This window comes from Drosophila kikkawai, chromosome 3R, assembly GCF_030179895.1.
Source record: "Drosophila kikkawai strain 14028-0561.14 chromosome 3R, DkikHiC1v2, whole genome shotgun sequence".
Lineage (NCBI taxonomy): Eukaryota > Metazoa > Arthropoda > Insecta > Diptera > Drosophilidae > Drosophila > Drosophila kikkawai.
In genome coordinates, this window is record NC_091731.1 from 13,239,265 (window position 1) to 13,258,029 (window position 18,765).

At 39.8% G+C, this 18,765-nt stretch overlaps 3 protein-coding genes across 4 annotated transcripts in view; 2 read left to right on the forward strand and 1 right to left on the reverse strand.

Moving 5' to 3' along the window:
• Positions 1-18,765, forward strand: part of qin — a 73,921-nt gene that overhangs the window by 3,112 nt on the left and 52,044 nt on the right. The gene's annotated exons all lie outside the window — the stretch shown is intronic.
• LOC108083931 (uncharacterized) overlaps positions 1-18,765 on the reverse strand; it is a 33,359-nt gene that overhangs the window by 1,362 nt on the left and 13,232 nt on the right. Inside the window, exons 2-5 of one of the 2 annotated variants that reach the window (XM_070286719.1) lie at positions 4,489-5,024; positions 3,149-3,726; positions 979-1,530; positions 19-827 (exon numbers count right to left, since the gene is read on the reverse strand). In XM_070286719.1, the coding sequence (XP_070142820.1) occupies positions 19-827; positions 979-1,530; positions 3,149-3,726; positions 4,489-5,024 (2,475 nt within the window). The remainder of the gene's footprint in view (positions 1-18; positions 828-978; positions 1,531-3,148; positions 3,727-4,488; positions 5,025-18,765) is intronic. The other variant, XM_070286720.1, reaches the window with a different exon arrangement.
• On the forward strand, positions 5,224-6,574 carry Tssk (Testis-specific serine/threonine kinase). Its single transcript, XM_017179929.3, has 2 exons — positions 5,224-5,365; positions 5,432-6,574. Exon 2 carries the CDS (start codon positions 5,475-5,477, stop codon positions 6,375-6,377), a length of 903 nt encoding a protein of 300 aa, XP_017035418.1. The 5' UTR covers positions 5,224-5,365; positions 5,432-5,474; the 3' UTR covers positions 6,378-6,574.

Below are 18,765 nucleotides of genomic sequence, written 5' to 3' on the forward strand. Positions count from 1 at the left end.
TCTAAAATATATACCCACTTGGCCCCTTTAGTTTGGAAACTGTCTCCTCCTCGGATCCCGTCGACGTTGTATGGTGATCATCTTCGCTGTTGTAGTCATAGTCCTGGGATTTGTGATCCTCTTGCTCGTGATGCTGCGGTGGATTTGCCACAATCGTTTGGGTTTGCTTTAGGTTTTGCAATATCCGTATCAGGGTCTTAATGGAGTTGTCTATATTGTCGGGTGTCAGTGTTTGTGGGAGATGATTGCTCGCTTGAAGCTTGTGCAAGATCTCGGCCAGCGATGAGGTACGAATATCGGGCAACTGATCATCCTCATTTCCGTGAACATATGCGGGCGTTAATGGAGGACGCTCGTGAGCGTACTTGAAAACGGGCTTTAATTTAATGGGTGTCACTGTCGAGGGTTCCCGCTGCGCCACCTCTGAGCCACTTGGTGGCTTTCCTGAAACATAAACATATTTTGGAGTAATCTCCACTGTGTGACTAGGCGTGGGAGGACCAGCTGGCGGGGGTGCGGTCACGTAAATGGGACGTCGGGTGGCCTTGTAGGTATGCACTGGCTGTAATCGAAGTGTGGGCTGTTGCTTGTACAAAATTTGAGGCCTTGGGGTGGAGGAAATCTCCGGGTGAATCTGTGGCGCAGGTTGGTGTTCAATATGAGGAGCTGTTGTGGTCACCAAAATGTAAGCATGCTGGGGCGAAGGATGATGGACCGAAGGACGCTCGTGCTGCTGTTGATGCTGCTGCTGCTGCTGCTGGTCTTCATCCAGCGACTGTCGAGGGCCGTCAATCAGATAATCAATAAACTGCGCCGGTGCTGGGGAGCTGAAGAAGTAATAATTTCAGCAAATTAGTTTAGTTTTGTTATTCAGTTTTAGGCATGATGAAAATTAGAGACTGTGAAGAGTTTATTGAAAACAAAATTGATATCTTGATTTGAATCAGATCCCTTTCCTCTGGATATCCAGTGGCTTACCCCAGCGTCTCATCCTTGGCATATTGCGACTCCGAATGCGTCTGCTCTTGGACGTGGGCCATGAGGGCGCGCAACGGAATGTGCAGCACCTGTTGGCCAGCAGTTGCATCCGGCCGCACATACAGGGCATCGTCGTACTTGTTTGGATGATGGATCTGTGTCTGGGGATGATGAGGTGTTTGCTGCTGATGGGGTTGATGCAGATGGGTGTTTGCAGGATGGTGGCTACCGGCCAGTGTATTACTGCTTTGTGCTGGCACCACCACCGGATGTGGAAAGTCGTAATTCTGGTGCTGCTGCTGCTGCTGCAGTTGCTGCTGATGCTTTTGGTGTTTCATGCGCTGTTGTAAGTAAAGCACGTATTTCTCCTGAGGCGTCAGGTGCGGATGCTGCGAATGTGTGGGCGGGGCCATGTTGAAGTAACTCTCGTATTTACTCACATGCCCGCCAAATGTCGGCGATTTTTGATGTAGTATCAAGGCGGTTTTGCTAGATGTGGTGGCGGTGGTAACTGAACTTGTATCGGGTACCGACACGGAAGCATAGCCAATGCTGTGGGTGGGTCATCATCATGCAAAGCAGTTATGGAGTTGAATGTAAGCACAAATATGATATGAGAGATTAATTTGTATATTTGTAGTCCTGTTGCTTGACTGACTTTCCTTATAAATTTTTATTTCGGAATGATTTCTCCTATGAGAAAGTTGATTAATTGACCGAAATATAGGTACTCTACTACTTGATAAATAATTAATTTAACCACTTAAATCGAAACAAGAGTGAAAACAAGAGTGTGATTCACCAAGGCAGACATCAGGGTGGTTGTAAAAATCTTCTCTGAATGCTTTTGTTGCTACCCTTCTCCTGGCCAATAATTGTATGACAGATTTTTGACCTGAACCCCTTTGGCTATTTATGACATGAATTTGCAATTTGACAATTACTACAAGAACACAGGGGGCAGAGGTATATATGTATATGAGACATTGTCCAGGTCGCATCTCTGCCCACTTTATGCCCACTGGCAGTGCCTCCTGTGTACATCGAACTGCAATTCCAGTCGCAATTCGATGTCGTCATGGATCTTACGTCACCTCCGTTGTCGGCGGCTGCAAAGATGGTGACGAAGGAGGAAGGCCCAGATTGGGAGCTTGTTGGAGAAGAGCAGCCGAAGCTGGAGAAGGAGATTGTGGATTGAGTCCAGTGCATTAAGTGCAATTGATTTTTCTGCCCAAGGGTATGTTGTGCATGCAACAGTATCTGCCCCAGACTCAGACCGAGTTTCGTTTCAAGATTTACTTCAATGCAATAATTTAAAGTTTCTTTATCGCGTAGGTAAAAAACATTTTACAATTTCAGAAATTTTAAATTTTTACAATTTTAAAATACTGTTTCAATCGTTGAATAGAGCTGGAAATAAATTCGATTATATAATCGATTAATCGTTTTTTCTTAATTATGCGATACATGGGTTTAAATTTTTAGATTCGATTTAATCGAAAAAGTTCTATGCGTATTTGAACTCGTTGAAAAGTTAAGTTTAAAGTTGAACTGTTTTAACATAAGTAAGTTCACAAATCTATGATGAAAATAAATTTAGAATTTTAAATATTTCAATTTTCGATGTAAATCGGTTTATTTTGGATTATTTTTTTAGATCAACTTGATTCAGTGGAAATGGATTTATTTCCAGTTCAAATGTTAAATTCGTATAAAAAAAGGAAACTATACTCATAAACTTCGATACCCCTATATGTTCACATAATAGAACTTCTGAATATTCCAAATATGAAAAAAAAGGGTTCTGTTCAAGCTTAAATTAAACCCTTTTAAAGAATTTCAAAGTAATAATTTATAATTTAAGTTACTTTTGGTAATTTAAAAAATGATATAAATGTTGTTATGAATATGTGAGACACTCGCTTCGGATGCTTGGCCAAAGTCGTTGCTGTGTCGATGACATAAATCGGTTATGAAGCTGACAATGGTAGCAACACTTTTAATTACACTATACACTACATGCAATATTGCAATTGACAGTGGGGCACCTCACGCTATATAAGTGGGCGTGGCTGTGAGAACTACTACGAGGAGTAGTATATACCCATATGATCGCAGATTGACTTACATTTGAGCTTTCGCATCACAAGTATTTGCTAATAAATCTTACCTTGGAGTTGGCTGCTGCTTTTGCTCCTCCCCCTCCACTGCCTCTTCGGAGCCTCTATGATCCTCCTGCTGCTGTTGCTGCTGCTCCTCCTCCGCTTCCACACTCTTTTCCTCCTCGGAAGATGCGGATGGTGACGGCGGCTGCGGCTGCTGCTCGGCTGAGGCAAGAACTCCAACGATTTGTGTTTGATGGGAATTTTTATGCGGCACTGCTGCTTGGTAGACGATTTCTGGCTGCTTCAGGTTGCCATTATTGATGTTATTGTAATTGATGGGACTGCCGGAGCCGGGCTTGCTGCTCACTGGCGTATAAATAATGGGTATAAACTGTCCCGGCAATGTGTTCTTTGCTGTAAATGGCGTTAAATTGATTTTTGATTGTTTGCCACGCTGACGCTGCAACTGGGATGATGCCACCAAACCCGGTGATAGCATCTCAAATTGTTGTGGCTGTTGTTGTTGTTGGTGGTGGTGTTGCTGATGGTGGTGGTGCTGGAGAAGAAGGTGGTGCTGCTGTGGTTGCTGCTGCACTTGCTCCTTTGGCGGCGGCAGTGGCGGGAAATGCTGCACCGTCTTGTGCTGTGTGCGTGTAAATTATGAATTTCGTGATTACTTATGCTTATTTATGATCTATGAACTGCATTGTAATAGAGAAAGACTAAAAGTGATAGTCGTCGCGTAACTTGTTTAATACTCTCGCTGATAGTTTAGTAAGAATATAACCAACTTGTTGTTATATTAGTAGAAAAATACTTGTTTAAATACAATATCTGTATGACTAATTCATTTATTCTTTCATCATAAGCTAACTTAACCAAAAATAGACAAAAAGCTAACGTTTAAATGTGTTTTTTTCTGGTGTTTTGTAAAAATCAGTACAAAATTAGTGATGACAGAAAAATCCTTTTTAAACGTTGCGATAAATTTCTATAAATCAATATTCTGTTTGATATATCAAACTTATATGAAAAAAAAGGAAAACTAAGTAAAATTTGGAAATATTGGAATATTAAAAGAGATATTTTTAAATATAAAAGTTTTCATAAATGGTATTTTTGCTAGGATTTTAAGTGAGATGTTTTTTCAAAATTAAAAATTAGGATTTTGAGGGTCTCCAACTTTCCAGTTGGGAATTTTAAGGCATGCTATATTCTTCTTAAGTGTTCTTTGAACTAACCTACTTCGCAAGAACCCCTTGCCAAAAATATCTTGTTGGTTTTTAGCTAAAATTATGTTAGGAAAAGGACTTCAAAAATAATCTTATAATACTTTCCCTAAAAGTAAAAGGTTTAACAAACTCAAGCTACTCTTTGGAAAGTGTAAAATTGGTTATTGACTTGCCTTGTGCGATGGGTTCAATGGCTTGTAGGCAATAAAAGTGGCACCCGAATCGGTTAGAGGCGGCTGCTGCTCCTTGACTTGGCCAGGTGGAGGATGTGAGTGGGGATATGGATGCGAATGCGGATGTGAATGTGACTGCTGGTGGCTGCCAATGGCCATGCTGTGGTACACCTCGGCTGCTCCCGACTGATAGTGCGTTGCAGGCGGCGGATGTGGCGGTCCAAGGTGATGGGGATGATGCTTTTGCTGCTGCGGCATATAGGCCACCGGTACTGGGATCCTTCCTGGTCCCGGCGGCGGTGCCTGAAGCTGTGCCCCGCCAGCTGACGATGAGTGCTTGGTGCTTGCATATTGCTGATTGATGGGCAATTCGGGGGCGGGCAAATAAAAGGCCATATAGGGTATCAGGCGACGACTTCGCTCCGAAGCGCTTAGATCTGAGTCGCTGATGATGCTGGTGTTGTGGCTGCCGCGTGGTTTCCTGCCAAGTTCAGGGGAACCAGTGGAAGCTTGGCCAAAGACCAGTAGGTTGGAAACTGTAATTTATAAGATATAAAAGTTTAGTGGATTTTGTTTATACTTGAAGGGATTAATATATATTATATTATATTTTAAGGGACCTATATTCAATTTAATAATTCGAAAACTGTTAAAAACTAGTCAAATTCCAGTTATTTTAGTAATTCAAAGTTTTTGTTTGCTTTGTAAGACCTCAGTATTCCTTGTTTATTGCAAGAAAAAATTCCTTGTCACAACAGTTCCCAAGGCATTTGTATATTTTTCACTTTGTATGATTTGAGGGCTTGTCAAAATTAAGTAGATTCAGTGAAATAGAGTATCTGTAAATTATAGTTTGAGAAATCATCCAAAGTAAAAGGTAAATATTCTCCCGTCTTTCGAATAACGGCCATTGATCGTTAATGTGGCCCACACCATCCACCAGTTGGACACACTACACGCAAGCACGCACGTCAACTCTGCCCAACATGTCCAAATTAAGCTCTGGGAATCGCCAGCTGATCACGCGCAGCTCCGATGTGGACGCGCTGGCTCAGCGAGGCTATAATGTCGGTCACAAGATCGGCGAAGGATCGTACGCCACGGTTATCACAGCCGGATATGCCGATGATGCCGGACACGGCGTACACTTGGCCTGCAAGATCATCGACAAGGCCAAGGCGCCCGCGGACTTTGTGAACAAGTTCTTTCCGCGCGAACTGGATATCCTCACCAAGATCGATCACGAGAACATCATACAGATCCACAGCATCCTGCAGCGCGGCCCCAAGATCTTCATCTTCATGCGTTACGCCGAGCACGGAGACCTGCTGTCGCACATCAAGAAGAACGGCCCCATTGAGGAGAAGCAGTGCAAGATCTGGTTCCTGCAGATGTCCAAGGCCCTGAAGTATCTGCACAGCATTGACATTGCCCACCGGGATCTCAAGTGCGAGAATATACTGCTCTCCAAGCGTCTCAACATCAAGCTGGCCGACTTTGGGTTCGCTCGCTTCTGCCGCGACGATGGCGGTCGGGAGATGAAGTCGGAGACGTACTGCGGATCGGCGGCCTATGCCGCACCAGAGGTTGTGTGCGGACGACCCTATGACCCCAAATCGGCCGATGCCTGGTCCCTGGGCGTCATACTGTTCATCATGATAAATGCCAAGATGCCGTTCGATGACAGCAACCTGACCAAGTTGCTGGAGGCCCAGCGCAATCGCAAATTCGCCTTCCGCCGCAAGCTGCAGGATGTGATTTCGATGCAGGCAAAGGCTACGGTTTCGGTGCTGCTGGAGCCAGAGGCGCATGCCCGCTGGAATTTGCGCGAGATCTGCAACTGCGCCTGGCTGCGATGCACCGAGCAGCCTCAGCCAGCAACGCCCTAAGGGGGTTCTTGATCATGTCATCATGCCGAGGAACCACACCGCCATCCATTAAAAGTAGAATGAAAAGAGTCGTGGCGTGCGATGGTTTCACTGATAGATGTAAATTGAAGTTATCGCAGAAATTCACTAGTACATTTCAGATGAATGTCTGAAACACTCCCCATATTTATATAGCAATTTTGTATCAACAAGTCCAATTCGTCTTTTTTTTTATTTACTATTCGGACTCGATTTATGAATGCAGGGAATTAAAATCAATCCTCAGGATATGTGATTAAACTCTATCACTTTTGTTCTGGGCATTCAATGTGCGCGAGTTTTCAATGAGTTGTAAAAAGAGCTTAAAAAGAAAAGTTCAGTTGAGAAAACAAAGTTGCTGAGAGCTATTTAACGAATTTAAATGAAACAATTTAAATATTTTAGGTAAATTGTACTATTCCCATTCAAAATTAAACGACATTCCCATCCAATAAAGTCGATATTGTGCAATCGCAATTAATAAGAAAAGTCTTGTAGCCGAGACCCAGCGAAGCCTGACCACAGAAACAAAGTATGCGCTGTCATAACCGTTAAAAAAAGAAAAACTATTATAAAATAGCATTAGGTAAATTTTCAAACAAATTTTTTTTGTTTGCATCTAGCTTTTTCCCTGCTGCATATGGCCAAGCACCGTTTGTTTTTGTTGTTATTTTATCGTGTGCATTGTTGGCCACACTCTCCGCCTCTGTTGGCCGTGTTTAGTGAGCCGAGATAGGCAGTCGACGGCAGAGGCACACAAAAATACCTAGAAAGACTGTAGTGATGCCCACTCAACCCTGCCTGAGAGAGTGAGTCAGTTTTAGAGCAAGTGTTTCTAGACATTCCCAAACTAAATTCGATCTTAATTATTTAAAGACATCTAACATCTAATTCATAATTTTGAAATATTTATTTTACAAGCCGTATCCGTGGGTTCTTTCCTTCTCTTTACTAAAATTTAGCCTTCAATCTCTTTTCGTTAGCATAAACCAAATTCGTAATGATTTTTAGCGACTTTGCGGATTAGGTTTCGTTGTATGACGCCTCAAGTCGTTGAACTCTAGTAAAAGCAGCTTAAAGCCAAATAAACATTTAAAGCCTTAACGGATTTTATCAAGAGTGTGCTTTTTATGTTTCCTTTAATAAAATGTAGAAAAAAGCCTACTCAAAATTAAAGTTATTTGACAAGACGTGAAATTATATCATTTGGATTTACTTACATTTACAAAAGCAGTGACTATTTTTTGTACATGATAGATAATACAATATATATATATGTATTTGATCGATTTTTGTGGGCAATAAATTATGGTAAGAAAAAACATTTTTAGAAATTGTTTATTTAGTGAAACATGGAACATAATTGTTCCTAAAATAACCAAATCTTCCAGCTTTATCATTCTTGGATTAGGTTCTATTATAGAAGTGTCTTTTGAAAACTTAATACTGGTTTCTAATCCTTCGCCTTTCATATCTCTTTATTCAAATTTGCAGTCTACTTTATAACCTTTTATGGTCTTGATTTCCATTCAGAATATTCTAAAAGTCAAGCCCGGAAAGCATTTGAAATTAATAAAGCCAGCCAAAGGATTGTTTTTAGAAAGGAGTCAGAGTCACAGCCCAGCACTCATCAATATGAGTTATAATTTCAGGGGGAATTAATTTTGTGTTAGTCTTTGGAATAAGCCTTTGCCATGGGACTAATCACTGGCATGGAATATTGGTAATTGTGTGATTTGTTCGATTTCGCCATTCCTGGCCTGTTTTGGGATTGGTTTGTCTCGGTCTTAGCATCGCTTTCGTGTCCTGTGCGGCGGCATGTGTTGCAAGTTGCTAGTTGCAAGTAGCCGGTTGTCATGTCGACCAGAAATCTCTGCCAGACTTTGGGAGCTCGGGCCACGACATCGACAGTCGCACAATAAGTGTCTGAAAGTACGGGCCAAATCAGAGCTGTGGGGCAGATAATTTGCATGGGAGAGCGGGTCGGACTTAAGTGGCAACATGGATGCAGGGAAGGTCTAGTTGTTTGGGCAGGGCAGCCAAGGCAGGGATGAAAAATATTTCTTTATATATTATTTTAAATATTTTTATTTTTATATCAATTAATTACATTAAATTTATTAAAGAAATTTTAAATATACTTCTGATAATTACAATTCCTTTCGTTAGGTAGATTTTTTATTACCTTTTCTCCACCTCTCTATGATATAGTTTTGTTTATTTTTCCACTAGCTTGTTGCTTTCTATATTGTCAAAAAAGTTGTCTTGTTTTTATTTTACGACTCTTTTTTATGTTTTGGGCAACCACAACAACAGGCACAGGAGTCTCTTGCTCGCTTTGCACACCTGTGCGTATGCGTAATGCAATTTTGCATTAATTAATATAAGTTGTCTGTGTGTGCTGCATCCTATCCCCCCTGCGGGGCACTAAAATGTTTTGCCATGGCTCATCTGCCATCTGGCCGCTGTTGCTGTGGCCAATTTCCAGTCAGAGAGTCTTGCACCCAAGTGGCTCGTACGGAATTAATTTTGGGACAACAACGTGTCAGATTTATACTGTCGTCCCATCCGGAGCTACTGAAGGCTTATTAGATCTGCCTTCCAACTTTGGGCTTTATAAATCCTTTGAAAAATGTTCTTATTGACCACTTGCACATGGGTAATAATTTTATGTTACCATAAGCTTTGGGATTTTCTAGAAACTCGAGATGGAAATTGAATTTCCAATCACACTGAGGGGAAAGCATCATTTTTAGCAATAAGATACGTTTACGTAATTTTAAAGTTCTTTAGAGATATATTCTGATTTTATGATAATTATTAAAATATTTATAACTTTAAGAATCCATTCTGCAGATTATTTATAATGCTTTTTTCCCATGTGCTGGCTTGCATGTGGTAATGTAATTAAAATATAGTTAACCATGCAAAAGTCTCTGACAAATGAACATGACTTGTCTTACAGCTTTTTATAATGGCTCAAGTTGAACTCTTTTTTTCATTCATGACACTCATTACTCAATGCAATAGTTTCCCATAAAAATAGATGGCTAAAACAACTCGACTTGATTTTCTAGCCTGCAAAACAAAAAAAGAACCGAGAACATGAAGGAGAGGAAGTGCCTCTCCCAAATAAAGTCGTCATGGCCAAAGCCGTGGCAACACCGACCCCAATGCGATTTCAATTACAATATAAATACGGGAGTGTGCAGGCGAATGTTGAAAATGCAATTAGGCGGCCACAAAACAAATAAACGCGGGGCAGTGACAAAAGTTTTGAGAATGATTCCTAATTTTGTGGGAGAGGAGAAGAAGAAGAAACAAGCCCCCGGGGAATTTTCACTTGTTATCGTTGCCATTTGGGACTCACTCTGCCACTCTCCGGAATTTTCACGCCGAAATCCATGGATTTTTAGCTGTGTTTTGCCCAGTTGTCAGTTGGTTTATGGCCAAAACACATTAAGCGAACTGCATAAAAACATTTTAGCCGCAGTCACATCACATTCGTTGTTGTTTTAACCCCTCAGTCGCCCCCACGCACGCCAAATTCTAGTTCATTTCGAGAGCAGCGCTCCAAAAATGTGCGTGGTCCGAATCAGATGGAGATGGGGGAGATACGGACACAGATTCGGATACTGATCAGGCCATATTTGCCAAGCACTTTTGCATGTATTTTGCATAAAATTTGCAAATGATTTGTTGAGCGAGCGCTTCTTATTTTGTGCAATTTTGATGGTGCTGCGATTTCCGGCGGGGGGGATGCAGATGATGATGCGATAATGGGGTATCACAGGTGCACTAGACATGTCGGAGGAGTAAGAGTGTCCAGTGGTCCAGTGTACACTCACCTGCACCTGCCCCTGGGGGGTCAATTCACTCTCCCCGAAGCCAAACATTTCACGCTTTTTTGACATTTCTGGCGCATAATTTGATTAGATTTCGATACGACGAACAAATTGTTTTCGGTCACTCGTTTTCGGTGGAATTTTTGGAGTGCACTCTGGGCTCTGTGCTCGTTCCGCCCGCTTTTGGTGGATTGTTTTCTAATTTGATTTGATTTTGTGGCCGCCGCCTCTGGTATGCAATTAAATGCAAATTTATTGCGTAAATATTTACTTGAGCGTGAATGAATTTTAATTTTGTCATAGCTGCCATGTTCCATTTCCCCATTTCCATTGATCATCCTAATTTATATATATATTTTTGCGCTTGTTTTGAAACACTTGCGGTGGTCATCTCATCATCAACTGGCGCCGGAGGTTATCGAATTGTGTACGCCGCTCACTGGATCCCCCGGATCCGATTATTGTGCCACTCGGCCCGCGACTCAGCTCGCGCCTTTGGCCATTTATGGTCCAAATTGCCAACTCGCCCATGTAAGCCATTAAACTATAAACTCCACATCTGTAAAGCAGGCATTACACGAGCCAGCCAGGTCCCAGAAGTCAAGCTCAAATTGCTGGCTGTCCAAAATGAAAAACAAAACAAAAAAAAAAAAAAGGAAAAGATATAGCTTGGCCATAGAGATTTGCCTTCACTTGCGATCTTTTTGGCCAGAAGACAAATTATAGAGGCCGTAAAAATGCAATAAGCCAAAATCGACCAATTTCGGGTGGTCCAAATATTAGCCAACTTAAAGTGCGAACTAAATTGTTGGCTTAACTTCTGTTTTATTATGTGAATGGTGTTAGGAACCAATTTTTCCAACAATATATATGGCTTAATTACCATAAAAAGGTGTTGGGTATCTAGAGATTTTAAGAGGGGTGTAATGTTTCAATCAATACAAATAAATACATCATTATTTAGCTTCGTTTAGCAACAATCCCTTATACATTTATCAAACGGATAGGTTCAAATACCGATACAAATCCAATTTAATTTGGTTCACACCAATCAAAGCTAAATAAAATGTTAACTTCATGATATTCTAGCCACACCAATCGCGGTAATTCGCGATTGTCAGCCGTTCACACCCAAAACCTTAGCCTTTTCGAACTGCCTCCAGTGTTTGATATATAGTCTATTGTCTTGGCAGCAACATTCCAGCAAATTGCTGAGAACTTGACCAATAATACTCGGTTTCCTAAACGATCATCGAACTTTACTTTCCTGCCAGAACAAACATCCGCCTAGGGGCGAAGCTGTAACTGGATCGGGCTGCATTTCCTATCAAAATAAATTGTTTAAAATAAAATGAAAAATGTAAACTTTTTTGTTGTGGCTAAAACTATATTGTTATTTTCCACGCTTTCCGCTTGTCGGAGACGACAATTGCGCCAGCAAAAAAAAAAAAAAAAAAAAAATACAAATAAAACTAAACCGGCGGACAGAAACAGAAAAGTGAATGGGTTTTCCTTCCATTCCTCCAATCGGAGGCTATCGCCACAGTTCGTTTGCAAATGTCGCAATCTGGCACTGGCACCCATTATAAGCATTTGAACTGTGTGTTGACGTCTGGCGGTCGGACATTGCAGAAATACGAACAAAAAATTAGCCGCCCATTAAATCAACATTGAATGGGACACTCCACCCCAAAAAAACGTTTTCGTCTTGGTTTGATCTCTCAAATCAATCTGCCTTCATCAAAAGTCAAAATGGTCGACGGGGACGTTGTCAACGTTGTCAAAGTTTTGCGGAATTAGTTTGGTAATCTACAAGATTTTGAAATACATTTAAAGACTATTCAGGCTTAGTCCTCTCGATGTTTTGATGCATAGCCAAAGATATCGCCCTCAATATTATATAGAAAACATTTAAGGTTTGATTTGACTTGACTTGACCTTAAGTCTGAAGGAGCATTGCAAGTTCTTATCCAAAAATTATTTATTTTATGTCTCTTTTCCGTTATGATATATCGACAAATATATTGCGTTTTAAATATCGTAAACTTTTTGTATATCGAGTTTTTAGATATCGATAAACAAAAAAAAAACATGGTTTTTCCCCTTACGATATATTAACAAAGATATCGATCTCCTTTTTATATAGATAACATTGTAAATTTCGATACGTCGATTTTTTAGATGTCGAATGATATAGCATTTAATGTTAAAATATAGTTATCGCTAAATATCTGATAAATTTAATGAATTTATTTCTCTCTTATTTTGATTTTAATGCACCGATACATTAGAATTTCTATTTATCGCACATGTATCGTTACGTTAAATATATATATATCGTTACGTTAAATTATCTATTTTTATTTTGGCTTATGCGTCACTTATCGATATATTATAGATATATCGAACTTTTCTGTCATACCTTTAGAAGGCCAAAATGCAGAATTGGGAAAACCCGATGTGGTTTTTAGTTCAGCTTTCAAAGCTAATTTAATTTATTTTTATTTATAAGTCATAGTGCATTCATCCCGCAAATGAATTTTAAATTATTTTTGCCAGCTTTACCCTCACTGATATATGTAGAGAGAGGGAGTAATACATATATATAAAAACAAGTAAAAGATTATGTTAAAATTCCTCAAACAATGATCCAGGACTTTCTAACTTTCCAAAATTCATGTTTATCTTAAAAAAACAAGAAAACATATACCATAATATAGCCATATAGCCTTCTCCAGGTAGCTCGGTTTGAGTTTCAAGCCAGCAATGGCGATTTGTAGCCATGTCTTGGGATTCAACTCCTTTATCCACCGACAACCGCTCCCACTCACTCACTTCCACTTCACTTCCAGTCACTCCAATTTCAGTCCCGTCCAGCGATCCATGGAAATGTTTGGCAGAGTAATTGTTATCATTGGCCCGACCGTTAATTGTATGGAAATGGAAAATGATTGTTACACTTTCTGCCTGTGCATTTAGTTAACGAAATTTGCAAACTCATTCCGCCTTCCATCGGCCAGTTGCATCTCATTATAAGATTTACATTTCACGGCCAGCTTGGCAACGAAAAGAAAAGAGAAAAAACCCTGCAAAAGTGCTTCCTCATACGCAAATGATGTGTTTCCTCAAAGAAATGGTATTTGAAAATTTAATTAATTTTTTTAACATTATTTTATAGGGTGTATGCTAATTGGTTGATTATAAAAAAAAGAGCGAATGTTCAAAACAAGTGGGTGAATTTATTGGTTTATCTTTTCCAGACCCTAATGAACATAAAATAAGAACACTTTAGATAAAAATCTTTGTTCATTTACGAGCTCATTAAGTGTGTTAAAGAATTTACTGACATCCGCCTTGGATGTATAAATATTTACGATCAAATTACTTGTATTTATATTGGTAGCTTACTATATAGTTACTAAGAGCTTTTATCTTTATTTTATATATTTTATTTAAATTTTCCAAAAGTAAGACATTAATTTATGTTCAACTTTTCTTCCTTGTAACCCCAAGGCTGCTTAAATTTAAGGCCATAAATTTGTCTATCACACGTTCTCCAGACAATCACATTGCCTCCGTTTTTTTTCTGCCTTGGTGGGTGACCCCAACGTTTGACCCAAACTTTGGAAGTAAAAAAAAAGAAAAGGAAAACCCCAGGCCCACTGCGATACACGGGGTGTATGAAGCACGATTCCGAGTGGTTTTAGTTATTTATTATGAAGGCTTTTTATGGGACAATCGATAGAGTTGAGAGTTGAGAGATTCTGGCTTCTCTGCAATAATTATGCAATGAACTTCTAGGCACAACAATATAATATCTCCATTTGTTTGCCATTGAAAAATGATTACGCAAATTAAATGTAATTTATTTGTGCATGCAACGAAGTAAAAGCAACAACCAAAGCCTGGCAGAGGCAAATGGCTCGAAGCTGATTGTTATCACCCCAAAAGCGCGCGCTCAGCCCAGCCAGGCAAAGCAAATTTAACTAAAAATTCACTTACAGCCAAGACAAAGGCCACAAATAAAACTCATAAAGGCCCCAGCCAGCAACAGAAATGGAAACGGTAACATTGCATAAATTAAACAACAGAGAGACTGCACAACTTCAATTTAGTTGTTTTATGGCCACGGTTTCGATGGATCGATTTGCGGCACTAAAGCACAAATCAAGCAAATCGATCGATCTGTTGTGAAAAGAGATCGCCTAAGATCGAATCGGCCTGCAAGGTCGTCCAGCTGTTGCTGCTGCTGCTAAATGTGGTTCACCGCATAGATCCGCCATCGATTCTTTAGAATTATACATGAGAATAAAGCGAGCTATATACAATTTTATATACTCTTACAGTATTTCCATTATTATATTTCTCATAAATTAATTAAGGAAGATTTCCAATAAACTAAGATTTTTTAGGATATAACTGAGCTAGAAGGAAATCAGGTTATGTTTGTGGTCTAGACTCTTTGCACTTTTAATAACTGAATAAATTGGTAATAACCTCTACCAGAAAATTCATTCTTTGGTTAAAAAAAAACTACATACCTTGATGATTTGTTGTTTGCTTGTTGTTCTAAGAACTCTGTTAAGTAATATCATTGAAAGCGGAAATTGGGTGCTGAGGTTAGAGTCAAAGCATTGAATACATGACGAGGCCGCCGCTACAACGATTACTAAATGGCAATTAATCGCAACCCCGCAGACAGAATTAATCAGTAACTACTAGAATTAGTAGTTGCCTTTGTGGTTTGCTTCGAAACCGAAGCAAATCGAGCAGAAAAAACCAATATATAAAAAACAAAGAAACATAAAAACGTAAATCTGGTTAATTAGACCGACATTGTTGGTCACGTTTCCTTGGGTTTTCTGGGCTGCCCTGCCACTGGGTCTGGGTTGGGCTGACCAATGAAATCTATAACTAATATGGTTTCTGGAAAATCTGTCATAATCTGTATCACGAAGTTGTACGAGTTAAAAGCGTGGTCTTTAAACACAAAAGGGTAAACTTTGAAAAATGATTTAAGGCAAAGCAAGAAAAGAGAATTATCCTTGAATGAAATAGCAAAGTTTTTAGATAAATATAGTCTTTGAATTTTGGTTCTATCAAAGAACTTTTTATAGAAAAAGTATTCTATTTTTGTATAATATACAGAAAAAGTAAGAAATACTCGTATATCAAGCTTTACTTTCTCTTGAGTTTGCCAACAAAAAATGACCTACTTTAGAAGTGTGAAATTTAAATGATGTCATTAGTTAATTTATAAAAAAAAAACATGACTTTAAGCTGAATTTATAAATAAACTTCATGCTAACTCACTCATAAATTTCGCAGTCAGACAACTTATAATTATAAAAGCTTCGGTAGCTGAATTCCTATTCATGGTTTAAGCAGGAAGCTATTATAATGCAACTTAGCTCGGGGATTCCCTTGATAATCAATTTGAAAAAAATACATTTTCATGTTGTGCGTGAACAAATTGAAGAACTCCAAGTGCTCTGCGACCCGAGACGATGGTCAAGGGCGTTTTTCCAATGAAACGAAAATCAAGTAACTTTGACTGACCATCACGAAATGACCAACCACAAAAATGAGAAAAAAAATACAAAATACTTCTGACCCTGTGCACTTTTCGCCTGTGAAAATCTCCCGCAGACAATGGAGAAAGAGGTTGGGATTAGAGCTGACTCACAGACGAAAGACCGACCATAAATAGTAATTTCCTGAGCTCAAAGTCAAAAAGTTTGACAATTTCGCGAAGCACTTTAATTAATCACTTTTGGAGTTTAAAAAACAATTTATAGCGAGCCCATTTTTGGTTAGTTTTTGCATTCTTCACGTTGCTAAATATCAGAAGCCAATCCGGGTAATTGTTTATTCGAGATCGTTGCGGCTATGGCTCATGCCAAGCGATTGTTGTCTCGGCTGGCCAAATTAATTGGCTTAATTTGGAAGCTTAGCTAAGCTTACCTGTTGGCTGTTTTTTTTTTTAAGGTGTTAACAATCGTGTTTGCATGTTGGTTTATAGCCAAACAAAAAAAAAATGTAGAAACAATTTTTTGGCTGTTTTAGAACGTGAATTCTGGGTAGTTAGCCACCCAGAAAACAAAAGGCAAGCAAAAAAAATGTGTTTGCTAATCCAGTAATCCGTACATATTAATTAACTTATCCGGACAGCGGCCTTCAACTTGATCAATTAGCCAAATCATGTCGATAAATATGCGTTTGGCCAATGGCCACTTTTAATTGTAGTTAATTAATGTAAATGTTTGCAACTTTACTGCACGATAATCATACCGTTCCAAGCCTATTTTTATTAATTACACGGTAACGTTTTCTCCAGGGAAATACAAAGAGAAGTCGAATGAGTGAGACATTAATTAAGCTAAGGTCAGCGCAAAAGGGGTCAGCTGAGTTTTGATTTTACCTTAATTGGGCTAATGAATAACCCGCTGGGAGCTAGCTGTACAAATATTTGAGTAAAAGTGGCTATAAATTATCACCCGCTAACCGCAAGATATCAACCTTGACTGTTGGTTAACAAATGAGCAGCAGAATCGACAAATTGGAGACAATCGGATATTCATTTCCACCGCCTACAAAGCCAGTAATCAGCGGATATCAACAAAAGAGACTATAAGATTGATCTAGATTTTGGCATCACATTTGTTCTACTTTATTTTCTGACATTTTAATTGATTTATTGGTCAATGCGATTTCTTTGAAGCAACAAGAGCTGGTAGCTCTATATTACTATATCCTATTAGAGCTGGCGTGTTCAATTCGTCATGATGTGCAATGCAACGGAAAATGTAATTGAAAATTGCTAAACCAACTTTTGATTTGATTTTCCTGTTCGACTACATAAATGTAGAGTATTTATTATTAAAAGTATGTTTAGTATTATATTATTAACAATGATAGAAAATGATGTTTAATTGTGAACAACTGCGACAACTTATTTTTCGACTTTCTGCTGCAACTTCTCACGATCGACGACTTCAAGTGTGACCAACCTCCTTCTAACGCTGCTATCTCTTGTCGCCTTTCGTTCTGTGGTGTTTTTGGGTTCCACAAACTCTGGCCACACTGCAAGTGTGTGCCTGCCGCTAACCAGTGTTACCACTCTTTACATTCGGCCCTCCTGATCTTCATCATCTGACCCAGATGATAATAGCTCGTCGTTTTCGGCAATATACCTCCACAGCTTCATATTGTCTGAACTGGTACATGTTTTATCAGGTCCTTCGGTGTCTGCAGCTTTGCGTACATCATAGCGGCCGTTTCTCTTTGCTTTAGTTACTTCGTAAGGACCCAAGTAGCAGGATGCAAGTTTTCGCCCGGCAACAAACTGTGTCCTCTTAATAGCAACCAGATCTCCTATTTTGTACTCAAAATCGGGCTTTCGTTTCTTGTCGTGATTTCGTTTATAGGTCATCTGAGCTTTTTGAATGTTCTTCTTGGCTGTGTCACGCATCTCGGCGCGTTCGACGTTGAACTGTTGGACAATCTCTTCGTTGATTACTTCTAGGAGTCGATCCTCAGCTTTGGTGAACATTTTTGTTCCAAACATCAACTCGAATGGTGATGACTTCGTTGTCGAATGCACTTGTGAATTTAGTGCCCTCTGTACTTGTGGGACGTATTTGTACCACTTGCTCGGCTCATCTGAGGATAATTTCGACAGAATGGAGACAATCGACCGATTGACTCTCTCGACTTGCCCATTGCCTCTTGCAACACCCGTCGTGACCCATACGTGCTCGATCATATTTGTTTTCACAAAGTCCGCGAAAGCATTGGATGTGAACGCAGAGCCTCTGTCACTTATGATTCGTTTTGGGTAACCAAATATGTCTACCCATTCACCCAGCTTTCTGATAACTTCTTCTTGTCCCGTTGTCTTTGTTGGGAACAGCCAGACGAACTTTGAGAACGCGTCTACAGCAGCTAGAATGAACTTATACTGCTTTGCTGAGGCTTCCATCGGTCCGAGGTGATCGATGTGCAATGTGTGCAGAGGAACGTCTCCCTTGTCGATGCAATGCAGTAAACCTTCTTGTTTACCCAACTTTTTGTTGTGGATAATACAACTGACACAATTGGAAATCACTCTGGCTACTTTTCCTTCAAGGTGTGGAATGTAAAACTGCTGCTGGATGTTATGCATAGTCTTACGAGCTGCTGGATGACCTGCTTCGTGAGCGCTAACTATTATTTCCCGCTCCATCAGTCTTGGGACTACTATCAGTTCATTGCCTTCTGCTTCTTTGAAGAGCATCCCACCTTTGAGCTTGTAGTTATCAACAGGCGAATTTTCAAGAATTTTTATAATCGCTTTAATCTGTTCGTCTGCTTGCTGTGCTTTCTTCAGCCGTGTGGTGATTTCTGACGCAACCAGAAACACGTTCAAGGGATATCTGCTCAGGTGATCGACGTGTTTGATACTGCTTCCTGATCGGTGTTCCATGTCAATGCTGAAATCCTGTAGATAGAGGACCCACTGTGCAACTTCTCTTGGTACATCTTGC